At 38.9% G+C, this 18,008-nt stretch overlaps 3 protein-coding genes across 6 annotated transcripts in view; 2 read left to right on the top strand and 1 right to left on the bottom strand.

Annotated features, from left to right (window-relative positions):
- The first annotated feature begins 5,214 nt into the window (after positions 1-5,214).
- On the top strand, positions 5,215-12,691 carry lyve1b (lymphatic vessel endothelial hyaluronic receptor 1b). Of its 2 annotated transcripts, none has more exons than XM_034288451.1 (6): positions 5,215-5,316; positions 6,636-6,798; positions 9,282-9,421; positions 9,555-10,007; positions 11,474-11,495; positions 11,846-12,691. In XM_034288451.1, exons 1-6 carry the CDS (start codon positions 5,235-5,237, stop codon positions 12,075-12,077), a joined length of 1,092 nt encoding a protein of 363 aa, XP_034144342.1. In that variant the 5' UTR covers positions 5,215-5,234; the 3' UTR covers positions 12,078-12,691. The 2 variants fall into 2 exon arrangements, with proteins under 2 accessions (XP_034144342.1, XP_019912334.2); XM_020056775.3 differs by having other exon boundaries at positions 11,417-11,495.
- Positions 12,692-13,118: 427 nt separating this feature from the next.
- On the top strand, positions 13,119-17,248 carry c19h12orf29 (chromosome 19 C12orf29 homolog). Its single transcript, XM_010883609.4, has 6 exons — positions 13,119-13,330; positions 13,790-13,907; positions 14,044-14,256; positions 15,093-15,290; positions 15,382-15,551; positions 15,774-17,248. Exons 1-6 carry the CDS (start codon positions 13,241-13,243, stop codon positions 15,978-15,980), a joined length of 996 nt encoding a protein of 331 aa, XP_010881911.2. The 5' UTR covers positions 13,119-13,240; the 3' UTR covers positions 15,981-17,248.
- Positions 16,597-18,008, bottom strand: part of cep290 (centrosomal protein 290) — a 49,388-nt gene continuing 47,976 nt past the window's right edge. For all 3 annotated transcript variants that reach the window (XM_034288380.1, XM_034288379.1, XM_034288381.1), the window contains 3 exons: positions 17,327-17,421; positions 17,071-17,129; positions 16,597-16,978 (listed from right to left, as the gene is read on the bottom strand). In XM_034288380.1, the coding sequence (XP_034144271.1) occupies positions 16,790-16,978; positions 17,071-17,129; positions 17,327-17,421 (343 nt within the window). In that variant the 3' untranslated portion in view covers positions 16,597-16,789. The remainder of the gene's footprint in view (positions 16,979-17,070; positions 17,130-17,326; positions 17,422-18,008) is intronic.

The raw sequence follows: 18,008 nt of genomic DNA, 5'->3' as shown, positions 1-18,008 counted from the left end.
TTGAGAGGATCAGGAGGTTTGATATTGGCCTATAATTGTTTAATACGTCAGGATCAAGATTCAAATTTTTTTGCCTTAATTTCCGCAATTTCTTTTGAGTTTGGTACACATCTGGAGGAAAGGGACCAATTTATTATGTTCAACATTGGCTGACCAAGAACAGGAAATAGCTCCTTAAGTAATTTTGTTGGAATCTGGTCTAGCTGACAATTTGTGGGTTTAGAACTCATTACAAATTTAGTGAATGTGTCGAGCGATACAGGATAAAAAAATTCAATTGTCCCCATTGACACCTGGTCAGGGAGGTTCAGGACATTCTCAGGACAACTGAGATTTTGGGGACTATAACTATTTAAGGAGGAGTCAGTTATTAGTTTTCTAATGGTGATGATCTTTTCAGCAAAGTAGTTCATGTATTCATTACAGTTAAAGTGAAGACTCACTTCACTTGTTGAGCGTTTCTTTTTTGTTAACTTTGCAACTGTGTCGAAGAGACGAGTTGGATTGTTTTTGTTCACCTCAATCAGGTTGGAGAAATAAGCTGTTCCAGCAGATGTGAGTGCTTTTCGGTATTGCAGTGTACTGTCTATCCAGGCTAGTCTGAATACTTCCAACTTGGTGGAGCGCCATCTTCGCTCCAATTTTCTGGAGGCTTGCTTGAGTGCTCTAGTATTGTCTGTGTACCAGGGAGCGTTTTTTTTGCGTATTTCTTTTGTTTTTAGTGGTTTCTTTACTGAATATCAGAAATCTATTTGTAGTCCGATAATTTATAGTACAGCTTTTGAAACTCATTGTTTGCGGAGCAAGTGGATTTCTTGTTTTAATGGTAAATGTAATAAGACAGTGATCCGATATCTAGGATTTTTGGGGGAAATTATTAGATCTACAATATCTATTTCTCGTAACAGGACTAAATCTAAGGTGTGATTGTGGCAATGTGTTGGACCTGAGACATGTTGGATAAAACCCATTGAGTCAATTATGGCTTCAAAGGCTTTTTGAAGAGGATCATTGGACTTTTCTATATGAATATTGAAATCGCCAAAAAATGTAATACTATCTGCCATGACTTCAAGGTTAGACAAGAATTCTGGAAACTCATTGAAGAACATTGTGTATGGCCTGGGGGGCCTGTAAATATTAGCTATGTAAAACGATTTATCAGCCTGGTTAAATTTCATGAGTAAAACTATAAAAAAAGTGAGACCAGTGATGTGTTTGAGAGTAAATTTATATTTGCTATGATAAATATTAGCAACACCCCTCCTTTTTGGGATGCACGGGGGATATGATCACTAGTATAGCCAGGAGCAGAGGCCTCATTTAGGGCAGTGAAATCATCAGGCTTTAGCCACTTTTCCCACCAGCCATTAACATCTAGTTTATGATCAGAAATTAATTCATTTACTGCAACTGCATTTGGAGGAAGGGAACTAATATTTAGGAATCTAATTTGGAGATGCGAGGTGATACAGTCATTTTTATTTGTGACCAACGAAGGCTATATCTTAATAAGGTTGCTAGGATGGAGTCTGTCACTCCTCAGCAGATCAGGCCTGGCCCTATTTCTGTGCCAGTTATCTAGAAACTCTACCTCCTGCGACGGGCAGAATTTGAATTTGGATGTGTGCTTTGGGTCATTGTCATGCTTAAAGGTGAACTTCATCTTCAGCTTTCTAACGAACGCCTGAAGGTTTTGTGCCAAAATTGCCTGGTATTTGGAACTGTTCATAATTCCCTCCACCCTGACTGAGGCCCCGGTTCCAGCTGAAGAAAAGCAGCCCCAAATCATTATGCTGCCACCACCATGCTTCACTGTGGGTATGGTGTTCTTTGGGTGATGTGCAGTGTTGTTTTTGCGCCAAACATACCTTTTGGAATTATGGCCAAAAAGTTCAACCTTGGTTTCAACAGACCATAACACATTTTCCCATGTGCTTTTGGGAGACTTGATGTTTGTTTTTGCAAACTTCAGCCAGGCTTGGATGTTTTTCTTTGTAAGAAAAGGCTTCCATCTTGCCACCCTATCCCATAGCCCATTCATATGAAGAATATGAGATGTAGCACACAGCCAGTACTTGCCAGACATTCCTGCAGTTCCTTTAGTGTTGCTGTAGACATCTTGGAAGCCTCCCTGACCACTTTTCTTCTCGTCTTTTCATCAATTATGGAGGGACGTCCAGTTCTTGGTAATGTCTCTGTTGTGCCATATTTTCTCCACTTGAAGATAAGTGTCTTCACTGTGTTCAGTGGTATATCTAATGCTTTGGAAATTATTTGGTACCCTTCTCCTGACTGATATCTTTCAACAATGAGATCCCTCTGATGCTTTGGAAGCTCTCTGCGGACCATGGTTTTGCTCTGAGATGCAACTAAGAAAATGTCAGGAAGATCCTACTAGAACAGCTGAACTTTATTTGTGATTAATCAGTCACTTTAAATGATGGCAGGTGTGTAATTACTTCTGTTTAACATGAGTTTGAATGAACATAGCCACATCCCCAGTTATAAGAGGTTGTGTACCCTTATGCAACCAGGTTGTTGTAAGGTTTTTATTTTATATTTTTCCCCCTCCAAGATTTCAGTTTGTTTTTCAGTTGAATTGTTCACATTATAGGTCACATTAAAAGTGGAAAAGCTTCTGATATTTGTCGTCTTTGTCTCGTTCTTTTAAATCACAAAAACCTGGCATTTTTACAGGGTTCTGTAGACTTTTTATATCCACTGTACATCTTTCGCAGACAAAATTTTATTTCACTTGATTGAAATTATACTGCTCAGAATCTCATGAACAGCAGTAAGGACAATTTGATTTAGTGTTTTTTTTTACATTTTATTTCACCTTTATTTAACCAGATAAGCCGATTAAGAACACATTAAAATGTACAATGATGACCTGGCCAAAGGCATAACAGCTGAAAGACAACAATAGTTACAAATAAATAGAACCAGCAACACCATGTACAACCCATGTAATCTCTTGCTTATTTCATTGTACAACCTTGTTTCCTAAAAAGTTGGGACACTGCGTAAAATGTAAATAAAAACAGAATGTAATGATGCACAAATCATTTAAACCCTATATTCAATAGAAACTTGTACAAAGGCAACATATTAAATGTTGAAATTGAGACATTTTATTGTTTCTTGATAAATATATATGTCCACTTTGAATCTGATGCCAGCAACATGTTTCAAATAAGTTGGGACAAAAGCAACAAAAGACTGGAAAAGTTGTGTAATTCAAAAAAACTGAACCTGGTGGAACATCACACAACTAATTAGGTCGATTGGAAACAGGTCAGGAACATGATTGGTTATTTAAAGATCATTCCAGAGAGGATGAGTCTGTCAGAAGTGGGTATGGGGAGGGATTCATCACTCTGTGAAAGACTGCATCGGAAAATAGTGCAACAAATCAAGAATTACGTTTCTCATTGTGAAATTGCATATAATATGTTTAAAAGATTCAGAGAATCCAGAGAGAATTTCTGTATGCAAAGGACAAGGCCAAAAGCCAATATTGAATGGCTGTGATCTTTGGGCACTGCATTAAAAACATAGGTAAATATAGATATAAATTATTTCCAACATCGTTCCATTCTGTTTTTATTTGCATTTTATACAGAGTCCCAACTTATCTGGAAACAGGGTTGTACATTGAAATAAGCAAGAGATTAAAAATGACTGTGTTGTTTGTTACTGGAGCTTTTTTGAAGGTTGGTCAGTTCAACAAGGGGTCAGATAATGGGTGTTGGTCCCTGTCCGGGGTTTCCCTTGGATAGGGCCACAGGGTCACTGGACCCCCTTGTCTCAGTCCCAAGGTTTAACACTGCTGTTTCATTGTGCCGGGGAAGTAGGGTCAGTTCTCCTCTGTAAATCCTTTGTAAATTCTAAGGAATGCACTCTTTTAATTTTCTGTTCCATTTAAATGTAGGAGAATATGAGCCCCTGGACCACACTTCAGGTCTACCAGGCCCAAAAGACTCATAGCTGTCCCTGTCCACAGTCCTCCTGGTTGTGTAGCAGATCAAGTAGCTGATGATACCTGACGATTTCGGCTACTACACCGCTGACCATTTTTCTCGGCCAATTGTCTCTTTCCTTGTCCATATGGTCATGCTGGTTAGGCTGGATTATGTTTACAGATTATTTTAAGGAGCTTTTCCTAACCACTAGAGTTGTTTGCTCTTTGGGGTTTCAGGCTGAAATTTGCAAAGATCTTTGTGATAACTGCTGATGTAAAAAGGGCTTTATAAAATACATTTGATTGATTAATTGAGAGACAAAACAGTGTTGTCTATGTAAAGTTGAATTAAGAAAGTCACCTGCAGTCAGTGCAACAGCACTGACGTATACAGTGAATATTTTGGGCCTGAGAATCGAACACTGAGGTACACCGACTAAAATCGGCAGTGGTTGTGAGAGGAGGTCCTCTGATTTGACACACTGTGTCAAAGATCAATGGATTAAGACTTCAAATACTGCTTTCTTTTATGGGAGTGCCTTGGGACAGGTAGCCTACAGTAATTCCATGTTGATCTAAATAGAATATATATTAAGGAGGAGGAAATATATTCCAAACTGTAGTTCACAGAACAACAGAGGGAAAACCTCTTGAGAAACAATGCTATGTTGAAAAGACAAGCCAGGTTTTCCTCCACTCAAAGATTAGCCTGTCATGTCCACCATAACTCTGCTTCAACTAAGTGCTGGCGAGGCAAAAACAAGTCCTGTCCATTCGTGGAACGAGACCTTGACTATTGTTCTCCTGTCTGGGATATTCTATGGTCTAAATCAACTGCCGCCCAAATATGGTCAAATATGCTGTTGTGTATCAATACTAATTAATGATGTATCAAATGCTCTCTGATGAACCCAGAATATAGTTTCATCATGGGGAATTCCTCAGAAACATGTTATTTTATATAATTTTGTAATTATAAAAACAGACACTGCATGTGTATAAAAGAAGACTCCAGAAGAGGTCCATGACCCAGAGTGGCCCCTGACAGGAGGGCATCAAGCAGATTTGCCCCCTCTTCCTCTTCCTTTTTTCCCAGTGTCCACTCTGTCAGAATCCCAACTGTTAACCTATCCTTTTATAGAGGACTACTTTCAACTAGATAAGTCAGCGCTGTGCTTAAAAGTATAGTGTACTGTAAAGACAAAAGGATACACTTTGGGACTGGCAATTTTTTGTACCCCCTTCATTATATTTGGCAAGACAAACCATGGAAAGAGTGTGGTTATTTTCTTATATTGTGCTCACCATGGCTGTCTATGCACTGGCTTTTGAATACAGTTACATCAAAGGTAAGGAAACTCTTTTTCAATATGCTAATTATTATTTTAAGTGTATTAAAGCTGCAAAAAATTTTGTTTTGTATTTAGAAACATTTTAGTTAAACTTAAAGGAATCAGATATAATTATAATTCATTATTTGATATACTGTATGCATTACTGTGTGCCCATATGTCATATAATAATGTGATTCACCATGGTTGTTATTTAGTAATTTATTGTACTTCAAAGTATATCCCCATTACAAAAAAAGTTGGGACACTGTAAAATTAAAATAAAAATCAGAATGCAATGACATGCAAATCATTTATCCCTATATGTTTTATTAGAAAAATCGAATACAACATATCAGAAAACTGAGAAATGTTATTGTTTTTGGAATATTTCATGCCCATTTTAAATTTTATGCCAGCAACATGTTTCAAAAATGTTGTGACAGGGGTATGTTTATCATTGTGTTGCATCACCTCTTTTAACAATACCCTGTAAGCATTTGGGAACTGATGAGACCAGTTGCTGTAATTTCATAATGCACCAAATGTTTTCAATGGGTGACAGGTCTGGACTGCACCCAGGCTCTTTTACTACGGAGCCATGCTGTTGTAAGACGTGCCATGTCCACTAATGCACCCCCATACCATTATCAATACTGGCTATTGAACTGTGCACTGATAAGAAGCCAGATGGGCCCTCCTATTTAGTTCAGGAGAAGCAGCGTCCATGATTCCCAAAAATTGTTTAAAATGTTGATTTGTCAGACCACAGGACCATTTTCCACTTCACCTCAGTTCATCTTAAATGAGCTTGGGCCCAAAGAAGGTGACAACGGTGCTGGATCTTGTATATATATTGTTTCTTCTTTGCGTGGTAGGACAAGTACATAGATTTAGTACATAGAAACAATGTACAGGTGAACACAGGGTATTATTGGATTTGCATTTTAAAACTGAATCAGAATTCAGAAGTCATTCTAAAAATGTTGAGAGATTTCACAAGGACCCAGCTGACCAACATATTCTCTACAATGCAAAGAAATACAGATATATCTTCAAAGGTATAAAATCAAATAACAGCTAATTACACTCATGACTGCTGTTTTAAGTTAATAGAATTTACAACCAAATACAGTCATGCAGCACAGACATCATAGGTAGATAGATTGCCAGATAACCATTAGTTAGTCCAGCAAACCACCATGGTCAGCATGAATACCAGAAAACCAGCAACCACAATCCCGACCGTAAAAATGACCAAGCAGTATTTGCTAATTATTGTTTCTAGTCTACTCATTTTCCCAAAAATTAATCCGGATGAATATGACATTTTGCAGTTTTCCCCAAGGATAGAGTTTCCAGGGTGTCCATGGTGTCATATGGGAATCGATATGCCCTCAACGCCTCTCAGGCGAGAGCCATGTGCCTGTTCCTGAATGTCACCATAGCGACCAGGCAACAAGTCGAAACCGCTTACCAACATGGACTGGAGACATGCGGGTACACCTAGTATATATGTCAGTTGGATACACTGGAAACCATGCTGTGGGGTTGGGGTGGCAGAAATGCCCCCGTTGGGTGTATATTTTGTAAATACAGTTGTGCTCAAGAGTTTGCATACCCTGGCAGAAATTGTGATATTTTGGCCCCAAATGGCCCTGATCAAAAGTTTACATACCCTTGAATGTTTTGCCTTGTAACAGAAACACAAGGTGACACACACAGGTGAAAATGGCAATTAAAGATGAATTTTCCATACCTGTGGCTTTTTAAATTGCAATTAGTCTGTGAATAAATAGTCAATGAGCTTGTTAGCTCTCACGTGGATGCACTGAGCAGGCTAGATACTGAGCCATGGGGAACAGAAAATTACTGTAAAAAGACCAAGGTAATGGCACTTTGTAAAGATGGAAAAGTATGTAAAAACATATCTGCAAATGCCAGTAAGTACTGTTCAATCACTTATTAAGAAGTGGAAAATTCAGGGATCTCCTGATACCAAGCCAAGGTCAGGTGGACCAAGAAAGATTTCAGCCAAAACTGCCATAAGAATTGGGGTACAAAGAAAAACCCACAGGTAACCTCAAGAGAAATACAGGGTGCTCTGGAAAAAGACGGTGTGGTTGAGTCAAGGAGCACAATAAGACGATAATAGAACAAATTTGAGCTGCATGGTGTTTTCAGAAAGAAGGCTTTACTGCGCCAATGCCACAAAAAAGGCTGGTTACAATATCACTGACCACACCTTGACACGCCTCACAGCTTCTGGCACACTGTAATTTGGAGTGAAGAGACCAAAATGTAGCTTTATGGTCACAACCATAAGCGCCATGTTTGGAGAGGGGTCAACAAGGCCTATAGTGAATTGAATACCATCCCCACTGTGAAACATGGTGGTGGCTCACTGATGTTTTGGGAGTGTGTGAGTTCTAAATGCACAGGGAATCTTGTGAAAATGAATGGCAAGATGAATGCAGCATGTTATCAGAAAATACTGGCAGAAAATGTGCATTCTTCTGCACGAAAGCTGCGCATGGGACGCTGTTGGACTATCCAGCATCACAATGAGCCTAAGTACAAGGCCAAGTTGACCCTCCAGTGGTTGCATAAAAAAAAGATGAATGGGCAGCTATACCACCTATAAGAATTTGGGGCCTCACAGATAACTATTACAAAAGACTGCACGCTGTCATTGAGGCTAAAGGGGGCAATACACAGTATTAAGAACTAAGGGTGTGCATACTTTTGAACAGGGGTAAGTTAATTATTTTCTTTGTTGCCATGTTTTGTTTTATGATTCTGCCATTCTATCATGCGCTACAGTTGAATGTGAATCCTATAAGAAATAAAAGACATGTGTTTTGCCTGCTCACTCATGTTTTCTTAACAAATGATACATATATTATAAATTCTCCAATGGTATTTAAGCTTTTGAGCACAACTCTAGTTTATGTATGCAAGCACAGTATTATGAAGTAAATATGCTTGTTAATGGTACACTCAGTTAAATTATTTTGCCACAAGTGGCACCCCAGATATGGAGATGAGTAACATGTGCAGTGCTTTCAAAAAGTATTCAGACTCCTTCCCTCTCTCCACATTTGTTGTTATTGAATTCATTTATATTTAGATTAGCATCAATCTACATACAATGCTCCTTAATGACAAAGCCAACATACTCCAAAATGACAAAGGAACCCACTAAAAATCACCATAATGACAAAGCAAACATTTCTAAGTTTATTGTAAATACCTAGTGTGCTAATGCTGTCAGACCCTTTATTCAGTACATACAGATTAATCTTCATCCCAGTCTTGGTCCTGTTTGCTCTGGATCAGGTTTATTTAGCTCCATTCATCCTTCTCTCAATCCTGACCAGCCTCCCAGGCTCTGCTGTTGAGAAGCATCCCCATAGCATGATGCTCTCGTCACCATTCTTTACCATAGGGATAGGATGGTATTTGGCAGGTGTTCAGCGCTACCTTATTTATGCCAGATTTAGCACTTGGCATTCAGTCCTAATAGTTCTATTTTGATTTCATCAAACAACAAAATTGTTTTCCTCAAATTCTCAGGGTCTTTAAGGTGACATATCATATGCCTTTTACTCAGGAGTGGCTTCTGTCTAGCTGCTAGCATAAAGGCCACCAGGTTCTTGGTCACCTCAGTGAGTAAGGCCCTTTTGCCTGGTTGCTTAGTTTGATAGTTAGTCAACTTTAGAAATAGTTTTGGTTGTTACAAACATTGAGTCCACTGTTGTTAGGCCTAGCCCTGGACTAAAAAAATCAAGCTCAATCGCCAACCAATCAACACACATTTAAAAAAACATGTTTTCGATTAGTCATTATGGGGTGTTGTGTCTAGATTGATGTCCCTTCTCTGTTTTGCTTTATTTAGTTTACCTTCATTGAAAGTACAATAGATTTAACTAATACGTTTATAAATAGAACAACAGTGATGTCATGTGTGGTCTTTCAAACAGATTTGGCTGGATAGATGAACAGATTGCAGTTATTCCCCGCATTGTGCAGAACCCAAACTGTGGCAAGAATAAAACTGGTGTATTGCCATGGAAAGCACCTCCAGACCAACTCTTTCATGTGTTCTGTTTCACTTCAGCAGGTGAATGCAGTATCTCTTATCTACACAATTATAATGCATGGTGAATTAAAATAAGCTGTGTATTGATAATACGTTTAAAAAAAGACAATCAATATTTTACTTTATATAATGCAATTGTTGTCTTACTCTGTAGATTTAGAGATACGTTTGGAGGACCAGACAACTACTACAAGAACTGTCTTGTCATCAGCACCAGCTACTACCAACATTGTGAAAAAGAGGTTGAAGACAACACCAAGATTTTCCATAGCTCCAGCGCCTGATATTACATCAAAATCATCAACACAAGTCCCAAGATTTCCCAGCCTCATGGATCAGTCAACAATTGGCTTAATCTCCACCCCTCCTCCTCCCTTGCCATCCCTGTCACCTCTCTCCTCCCAACATTCTCCCACCTCTCACACTATTCTTACATCCTCTCGCTCGCTCCTGACCCCTGCCTCTTCCTTCTCTCTACCTCAGCTTTTGTTTTTGTCTGCCACCTCTTCCTCTCTTATTTCCTTTCCTCCCCAGAACACATCTGCCAACATCAGTGAGAGCTCTGAGTATCCCCAGTCTGTCAACACGGCACATTTTTCTATAGGATGTAGGTGGTAATCTTTACAGTGACTCCTAAAGGTTTTCACCCACCCTTGGACTTTTCCACGTTTTATTGTGTGTCATAACATGAAATCAAAATGGATTTAATTTGTTTTTAAGTGGTTTAGCAACTGATCTAGATCAAATAACTTTTGATATTGATCAACAACAAAATAGTCCACAATGTCAAAGTGAAAAATCAGAAGAAAGTTCTAAATTAATTACAAATACAAATCAAAAGACAATTGATTGCATGACAATTACCACCCATTTGTCAATATTTTGTAAAGAAACATTCGGTGGCAATTTTTCACACTCTTCGGCAATTTTCTATTATTTCCAGATGTTGGATTGAGCTGTGGATTTTGACTGGGCTATTCAAGGACACTCACAGACATGTCTCGTGTCTTGGCTGTATGCTTTCGTTTGTTGTTGTGGTGAAGAAATTATATTCACCCAAGTCTGAGGTCCTGTGCGCTCTAGGTCAGGATTCTTGGAGGACTTCACTGTATTTTACTCCATTCATCCACCCCTAAGTCCTGCTGATGAGGGACATCCCATTAGGCATTATGCTACCGCCACCGCACTTCACTGCAGGGCTGGTGTTCTTAGAATGATGTGTGGTGTTTGGCTTGCGCCAAACATAGCACTTAAAAAAAGCTTTATCAGACTAGAGAATCTTCTTCCACTTGGTCCAAATGTCTCCCATGTGCCTTCTGTCAAACTCTAGCTGAGATTAGATTATTTAATTTTTGCCACTCTTCCACGATAGCCAAGATTTTAAGCAACCGGGCTATTATTGCAGTATGCACCGTCTCTCTCAGCGTGGAAGACTGTAACTCCTTTAGAGTTGCCAATGGCATCTTGTTGGCCTGCCTGACTAGTGCCCTTCTCGTCCGTGTACTCCATTTTTGAGGACGGCTTGTTCTGAAGACAGACTCACTCTTTTATATTCACAGTTGTGCTACATTCACCACATTTCATAATAGTGAAATTTACTGTGCTCTGGGGGATATTCAATGCATTGGAACTGTTCTTATTTCCAACCCCTGATTGGTAATCAGCTTTTGAGGAACCTATTCTGGATTTCTTTCAAATGTTCCTTTATCATCATGATATAGTTATTGTTAGGAATCATAGCAAAGGGAGTGTATACTTATGCAAACAGTTACTCTCTGTTTTATGTTCGTAATTAATTTAGAACAATTTGAAGATTTAATTTTACATTTTGACTTGATCAATGGCAAAAAACTAATTAATTCCATTATGATTTCATGTAGTCCCACTATAAAATGTGAAAAAGTCCAAGGAGGGTGAATACCTTTGAGAGGCTCTGTAAACTGCTATTTGTCATTGTCATTTACAGTCAAGATAAGGTTTCATGGTTCTGTATCTGACACACTTACATCCTTTCAGCAATACTCACGACGCTCCTCATTATTTCTCTTATTCTACTGTTGCTGCCTTCGTCAGCTGCGGTCTGGTACTACAAAACGTGGGTATTCTCTTGTTCAAATTGCTTTAAATATTATAGCATAGTATACTTGAACAATAATGTGTGACTGAGGAGGTGTGGTAACATGACATACTTGACAAATATAGCACAGCTACAGGCTTGTTCGTAGGCATGACACAATGCAGGTCTTCTCCGCAGTATATTGACTATATACCACAAAGTGTATAGGTAAACCCAAGGGGCTTTATTGCTGTTAGGAATTGCTATTATATGCCTATATTGTATGCATATGCATGCTTATAACTATTGTAAATACATTACAATTGTCATCTTTTCAGTGTTATCTATTGCTCTTATCTCTATTGCTCTCATCTTTTTTTGCTTCAAAGGACCAGGGGTGTTTTTCCAATGCAATTCTGTCGTGCAGGACAGCAGAACCTGAAGGACGACATAGAGACTGAGATGTGGAGACACAATGACAGTGAGACAGACCTGCAGGACCCAGAACAGACTGACTTAGAGGAGAATGAAGACATCAAGTCCACCAGTGACATCGTCATCATTAATCCAGGGACAAAAACGAATGAACTAACAACAATCGGCTATGTTGAGTGGAACTGACAGTGCTAAATGCATTAGCAAAATGAAATTATTAAAAAATGTTCATTAATAATTTCATTTTTTTTTAAGAGTGAAGTAAGAAAAAACAAGAGTTGTTTAAAGGTTGGGTTCAAATGGGGAGCCTTCCTGTTATCATATACTTACACAGAGTACCATTACACTATGGTTTTGCACTGAGCTTCCCACATTTTGATAAAGAAAAGAAATAGTTGAGACGGAAATATCCATGGTAACAAAACTGTTGCTGTATTTTTCAAACTGATACAGGCGAGTGTGTGCGTGTGCATGCATGATATATTGAAGGGAGTTCTCAAAAGAAGCAAAAATATCAACATTTTAACAATTGAATGTGCATAAGAGCTCCAGTCATCCCACACTAGTTTCATCTGAACCCAAATGTAGGAGAATTTTACTTTTGGATTTCAGATGGTTCCTCATTCTAATAGACTGTGCCAAGATAGATTGTAATGCATTAATGCATGATTCTATTTCCTTTAAATGTCTTTGGAATATTTAGGTGTGTTATTTAAATGCCAGGTTATGGCAGTGGACTACAGGCCAAATAAAACAATTTCATCACAGTATTGTTTTCGATATATCTGAACTGTCATAAAATAGAGGAAGAGAATTAAAAGATTGACCATGTTATTAGTATCTTTAAAAAATGACATTGTCTAGAATCGGAGGTAGTGCTGTGAATGAATGAAACGAGTATGAAGAGTCTTCAAGTCTAACGAACTGATGGATGGACCTGCGAGAAAATATTTGAAACATTAACTTAAAACATTGACGGCAGATGTCTGCTTGTCATTTATGCTTGTATTTATGCTAGTAATAGTCAACATTTAACATAGGGCCCCTTTAAGTTCTGTACTTAAAGGCCTAGAGTCTAGAAACTATGGGCCGGTTTCACAGAAACAGATAAAGTATTTTTTTGTTCGAGACTAGGGTTAATCTGTGTCCGCGAAACTGGCCCTATATGTTGCGTTCATTGCCATCTACTGGGGATGAACTAGAGGTATTGCACCCTTAAGAGATTGTGCCCTTTGCACAACACTGCGCATGTCCGTCATAATCAGATGGCTAGGCAGATGTAATGGGAGTGACCCATTTGGAAGCTGAGGATAACTTATTTCCATTGTTAATAGACTTAAAATCTTAAAATGCGACGACTCGGTTCTGTACAGCAGAAGATACCCTGTGTGTTTTTGACTGAGGTAAAAGAGGAACAGTCCAGAAAACGCGAGTCACAGGTACTGTAAAATGTTCAACTGCCGTTTGCAGCCAGCTACACTACAGTTGTTCGTAGATAATACACGCAGATAACATGGCTAACTATATCTCCATTCATTCGAATGATCTGGATCATGCATGTACAAAGGGTCTTGTAGATACACTTTAAATATATTGCTATAACACTATCATTTTCTGCGACTAGCTTGCTAGTTGTTGCTAGCAAGCTAACATGTCAACAGCAGGTTGGTTAGTGCAGTCTGGCGATGAACTATTTAGAAAGTATCAGCTACTGCCATGTGTACAGTAACTATTTAGCTGGTGTGCATACAAATGCATGTGTCTTGAAGTAAACAAACAAATGTAAAGTGATTTGGCGCAAGGACGTCATTCAATATATACCTTTCTAATTTAATTTGTGTTGCCATTTAGCTGATGTGTCATGTAATGGCAGATTCTTTTTCTCTCTTTTACGACAGCAATTTCAGGTTGTAGCCACTGAAAATGTGAACCCCATAGTACTGGAATCGAATATTAACAGTGCACTTGCTACAGAAAAATTGGATGGTACCTGCTGTTATGTATCCATGTATAAAGGTGAGTTTTGAATCAATGCATCAATTGACATAGTAGCCCACACGATTGGGCCAGCATGTTGTTTTAGGATTAGGGTGAAGTTAGTCAAATATGCCCGAGTTAATTTTGGAAAGTGTTTACTTTTTTGTCCTTCCAGAGCAACCGTACCTCTGGGCTCGACTAGACCGGAAACCCACCAAGCAGGCATGCAAGAGATTCAAGAGACATCAGTGTTCGTACAGAAGTGGAAAAGGTTTCGCGTGGAATGTGGAGGAAGATTTCAAGACAGTTCCTGAGACATGGGTCCCGGCGCTCAGAGTTGAGCACCAGAATGGACAGCCTGTTCCCGATGAACACGGCCACATCCCAGGTTTCAAGGTTTATTTGTCAAATGCACCGAACAACACAGCGCCATCCTGTACAACGAAATTCTTATGACAAGGCACCCGACAAACTACGTAGTTAAAGTTAAGAGTACATAAGAAAAAATATTGCCAGACAAAATAATAAAAGAAACAATATACACTAGCAGCAGTAAAAAAAAAAAAAAAAAAGAGTATTGTCAACTAGCAGCAATCTGGGTAGTATTTGAACATTTGGCAAGTATGGCAGTAATATGCATTAGTGTGACCTAGCAGCATTTGATAGTTATAGAAATATTAGGTACATATGACTGAAATAAGCTTATGAATGGTGGCATAGCACACTACAGCTATGTAGTGAGAATTAAGAAGAACATTTACACACAGCTTTAAATATATCAAGAGGATAATGCGAGCATATACATAACACTGTATGTTACGAACCCTTTAGCAGTAGTTTGAAAATAATACTGTAGATTAGCATCAATATTGGTAGTAGTATTGAATATTGTAAACTAGCATCGATTTTAAATATTCTAATGTTGATTAAAGTACCTGAAAGAGAATCAGAGCATTTGGAATGTTCGTGAGTGATCATTGTTAACATGGATCAGTGTTACTGATTGAGGAGCCTTATGACCTGAAGGAAAAAACTGTTAAGTAGACGCCAGGGACAGACTGGCCACAGTTCATAGGTCATTTCACTCCACTGCGCCGAATGGAGCCAAGAAATGCCCAAAGCCGAAGTAGTTATGAAGCTCAGTTATGAAGCCACAGTTCTCTTTTCATAATGTGTCCTTTATGAGAGCTGAATAGCGATTGCACTGTGTAAATGCATATTCAGGTTGGGTTCCAGTGGAGAAAGATGACAAGCCGTATTGCTGGCACTCGTCAGTCGTGGACTATGACGCAAGACTGGGGCTGGTTTTGAGGCCCAGTGCCCAGAATGAAGACCTGCTGGAGATCACTACAGTACCACTGGCTGACCTCATGGAGCAAACCCTGGAGCTCATTGGAACCAATGTCAATGGAAACCCATATGGTAAAATGTGACATGCTCCATATCCTGTCCTCTACTGTTCATGCACTTCTAGAAGTGTCCCGTGGAATACAAATGTTGTCATTTCTGACAGGGATGGGAAGTAAAAAACATCCTGTGCACATCCTGGTTGCCCATGGAAGTGTGCGCATCAGGAACCCTCCCCTGGTGGACTACCATCAGCTTACATCCTGGTTCCGAGACAGCCAGGAGGGCCGCGTGGAGGGGATCGTCTGGCACTGTAACGACGGCACCCTGGTTAAGGTAAGTTCTCTAAACCAAAGCTTCATTTTTCCCTCTTCTATTGGCATATGGCTGCATCCCGATTCTCCACCCTTTTCAGAATGTGTTCCCTGCATGCAATTGTTTATTGATGCGGTGACCATTGGACTTGTCTAATCTGTTACAGTATTTTGTTTTAATCCAGTCAGGAGCCTTTACTCTGCAACACATTAAAACTGTTTCTGCGTGTTTGTTTGGCTGTAGCTTCATCGTCATCATCTGGGACTAAAATGGCCCGACGGTGACACCTTCCTTAATGCTCGTCCAGTTGTCGTCTACATGGAGAGTGTGGTACAAGAGTATGACAATACCAGCAAGGACTTGTTTACATCTTTCGCCCGGTTAAATGGACATCACTTCAGCAGGCTGCGGGACATTCAGTTTGACCCTTCACCAGAAAGTCCTATTTAAGTCAGCAAGCTTTTTCCATAAATCTACCAGGAGCTGTGTGGAGAAACATTTCTGTTTTACAAGCTTCCCTACTGTTTTATTCTGTCAGATTAATCCAGGCTGCATTACAATAACCCTCCATTTCACACCAGTTGGTGAACATTGCCAATAGATCATAGCTTCCCTTAACAATTCCAATAAAGTATTTGTAAATATAGCAGTTCATTCAAACCTACTTGGATCATTGTTGTAGAATATCAGATTACCATTAAGGTTTCAGACTATTCCTATCTGCAGCAAAAGAGAATATGCATGTGAATATACATGCATGATAATTGTTTGCCAGATATTGTTGGGGGAAATGTTTTCAGCACAGTAACAGTTGTAAATTAGACAAGTGCGAATGTTACAGAAAACATTTATTTTAAATAAATGAGCCACATCTTCAAATGCCATAGAACCTGCTCAACAAATGTCCTGTACGTTTTGTCCCTGCTATTTTACCAGGTAATTATGCTTTTTGTTTTAAAGTTTATTTGGTCCCACATTTGTTTGGGCTCTTGTCAACTGTCATTGGGTCATATAGCAACAAGGATATCCCCAATTGTCTTTGCAGAAACTATCACTACACATGGGATGGACATTACACCTTCTTTATTAATAGAAAAATATAAAACAATCCCCAAGTGTTGTATTTCACAAATGCTATATGGTCTGTTCTGTACGAAACAGGAAAAAATATTCTAAAAGGATTCTCAGAAGGAGAAAACCAAATAAATACTATATATTTATGAGTAAAGCTTTCAAAGGTCAAATCTATCCATTCTGTGTTAGCTGATGGACATATCAGGAATATCGGCAGCTGCTACACCAAACTGCTCACAAACTTTCTTGAGTTGCTCCTCTAGAACAATGTTCTTCTTCACCTCCAGATTGTAATTAAACTTCAGATCCTCGATATCGTCAAAGAATGTTGGATCAAAGTTCTCCAGCTCCCTTTTCATCTTTTTTATTTCAACCTGAAATTGGGCAGGACAAACATGCATGTTTATTGTTTGAGCCAACTTTATTTTCTAAAATATTTCAGGTAAAGACCACTTTATCACATTACCTGCAGCTGCCGTTTGTCCTGATCAGTTGTCTTCAGCAGAGCTTGTAACTCCTTATAACCTGCAGAATGATCCAACATTTGTTCATGTGCACATATTGTGCTAGTTAGTGAGTGCACCTATTCAGGTTCTGTTACATTCCTGGTGTCATTATACATAAAAAAAAAAAAAAAAAAAAAACTACAAATGTCAAAACACATCCTCCACCTTGAAGTGGAAACAGATCACACAAGACCACATTGCTTTTGTAGATCTCACCTGGCCCAGCAGAGGTTGTCCCATACTGCTCCCTGTATTCACTGAGTTTCTGTACCAACTCTGCCTTCTCCTTCTCCAGCAGGTTATTGGTTAATCTGAGACAGGGGTAATGTTTAATAAAAACCCATTTGACAACATCCATTTCTATTTAAACTAAAGTTTCCATACAGTTGCCTATGGAGGAGTTGACAGTAAATGTTTCCACCAGAATGCCAAAACAAGAAGATTTATTTAATGCCTACAGGCATTATCTGTTTTACATTTGGGCCATAACATATGCATTTACTATATAACATATTGTTTTTCTTATTTCTTTGAATAGTACATAATAAAACATTTACTCAAAATCAACTCTTTAAAATGTATTCTGACTAAATTAATGGTTTAATTTCCCCTTAGCAGTAGTTTGGGTTTAGTTGAACAATAAAATGGATTTCTGTTGAGTTGCTGTAGCCATCAGTTTTCTGCAAAACAGATGAAAATGCGGGCACACTTCAAGATGATTTAAAAGTTAAATGTATGGGGACTGAAACTTCAACAACCTTGACCAGCCTGTAGGGCTTGGGAAGTAGAACAATAGGACACGTCCTTACAGTAAGATGGTGGCAGCGTAGCCAAGTGAGTTAACCTTATTATCCCAACGTGGCGTTTGGAATTCACACCACAACCGGATTCTAACCCC

The sequence above is a fragment of the Esox lucius genome, chromosome 19 (assembly GCF_011004845.1).
Source record: "Esox lucius isolate fEsoLuc1 chromosome 19, fEsoLuc1.pri, whole genome shotgun sequence".
NCBI lineage: Eukaryota > Metazoa > Chordata > Actinopteri > Esociformes > Esocidae > Esox > Esox lucius.
This window is presented reverse-complemented; position numbering and strand designations above follow the sequence as displayed.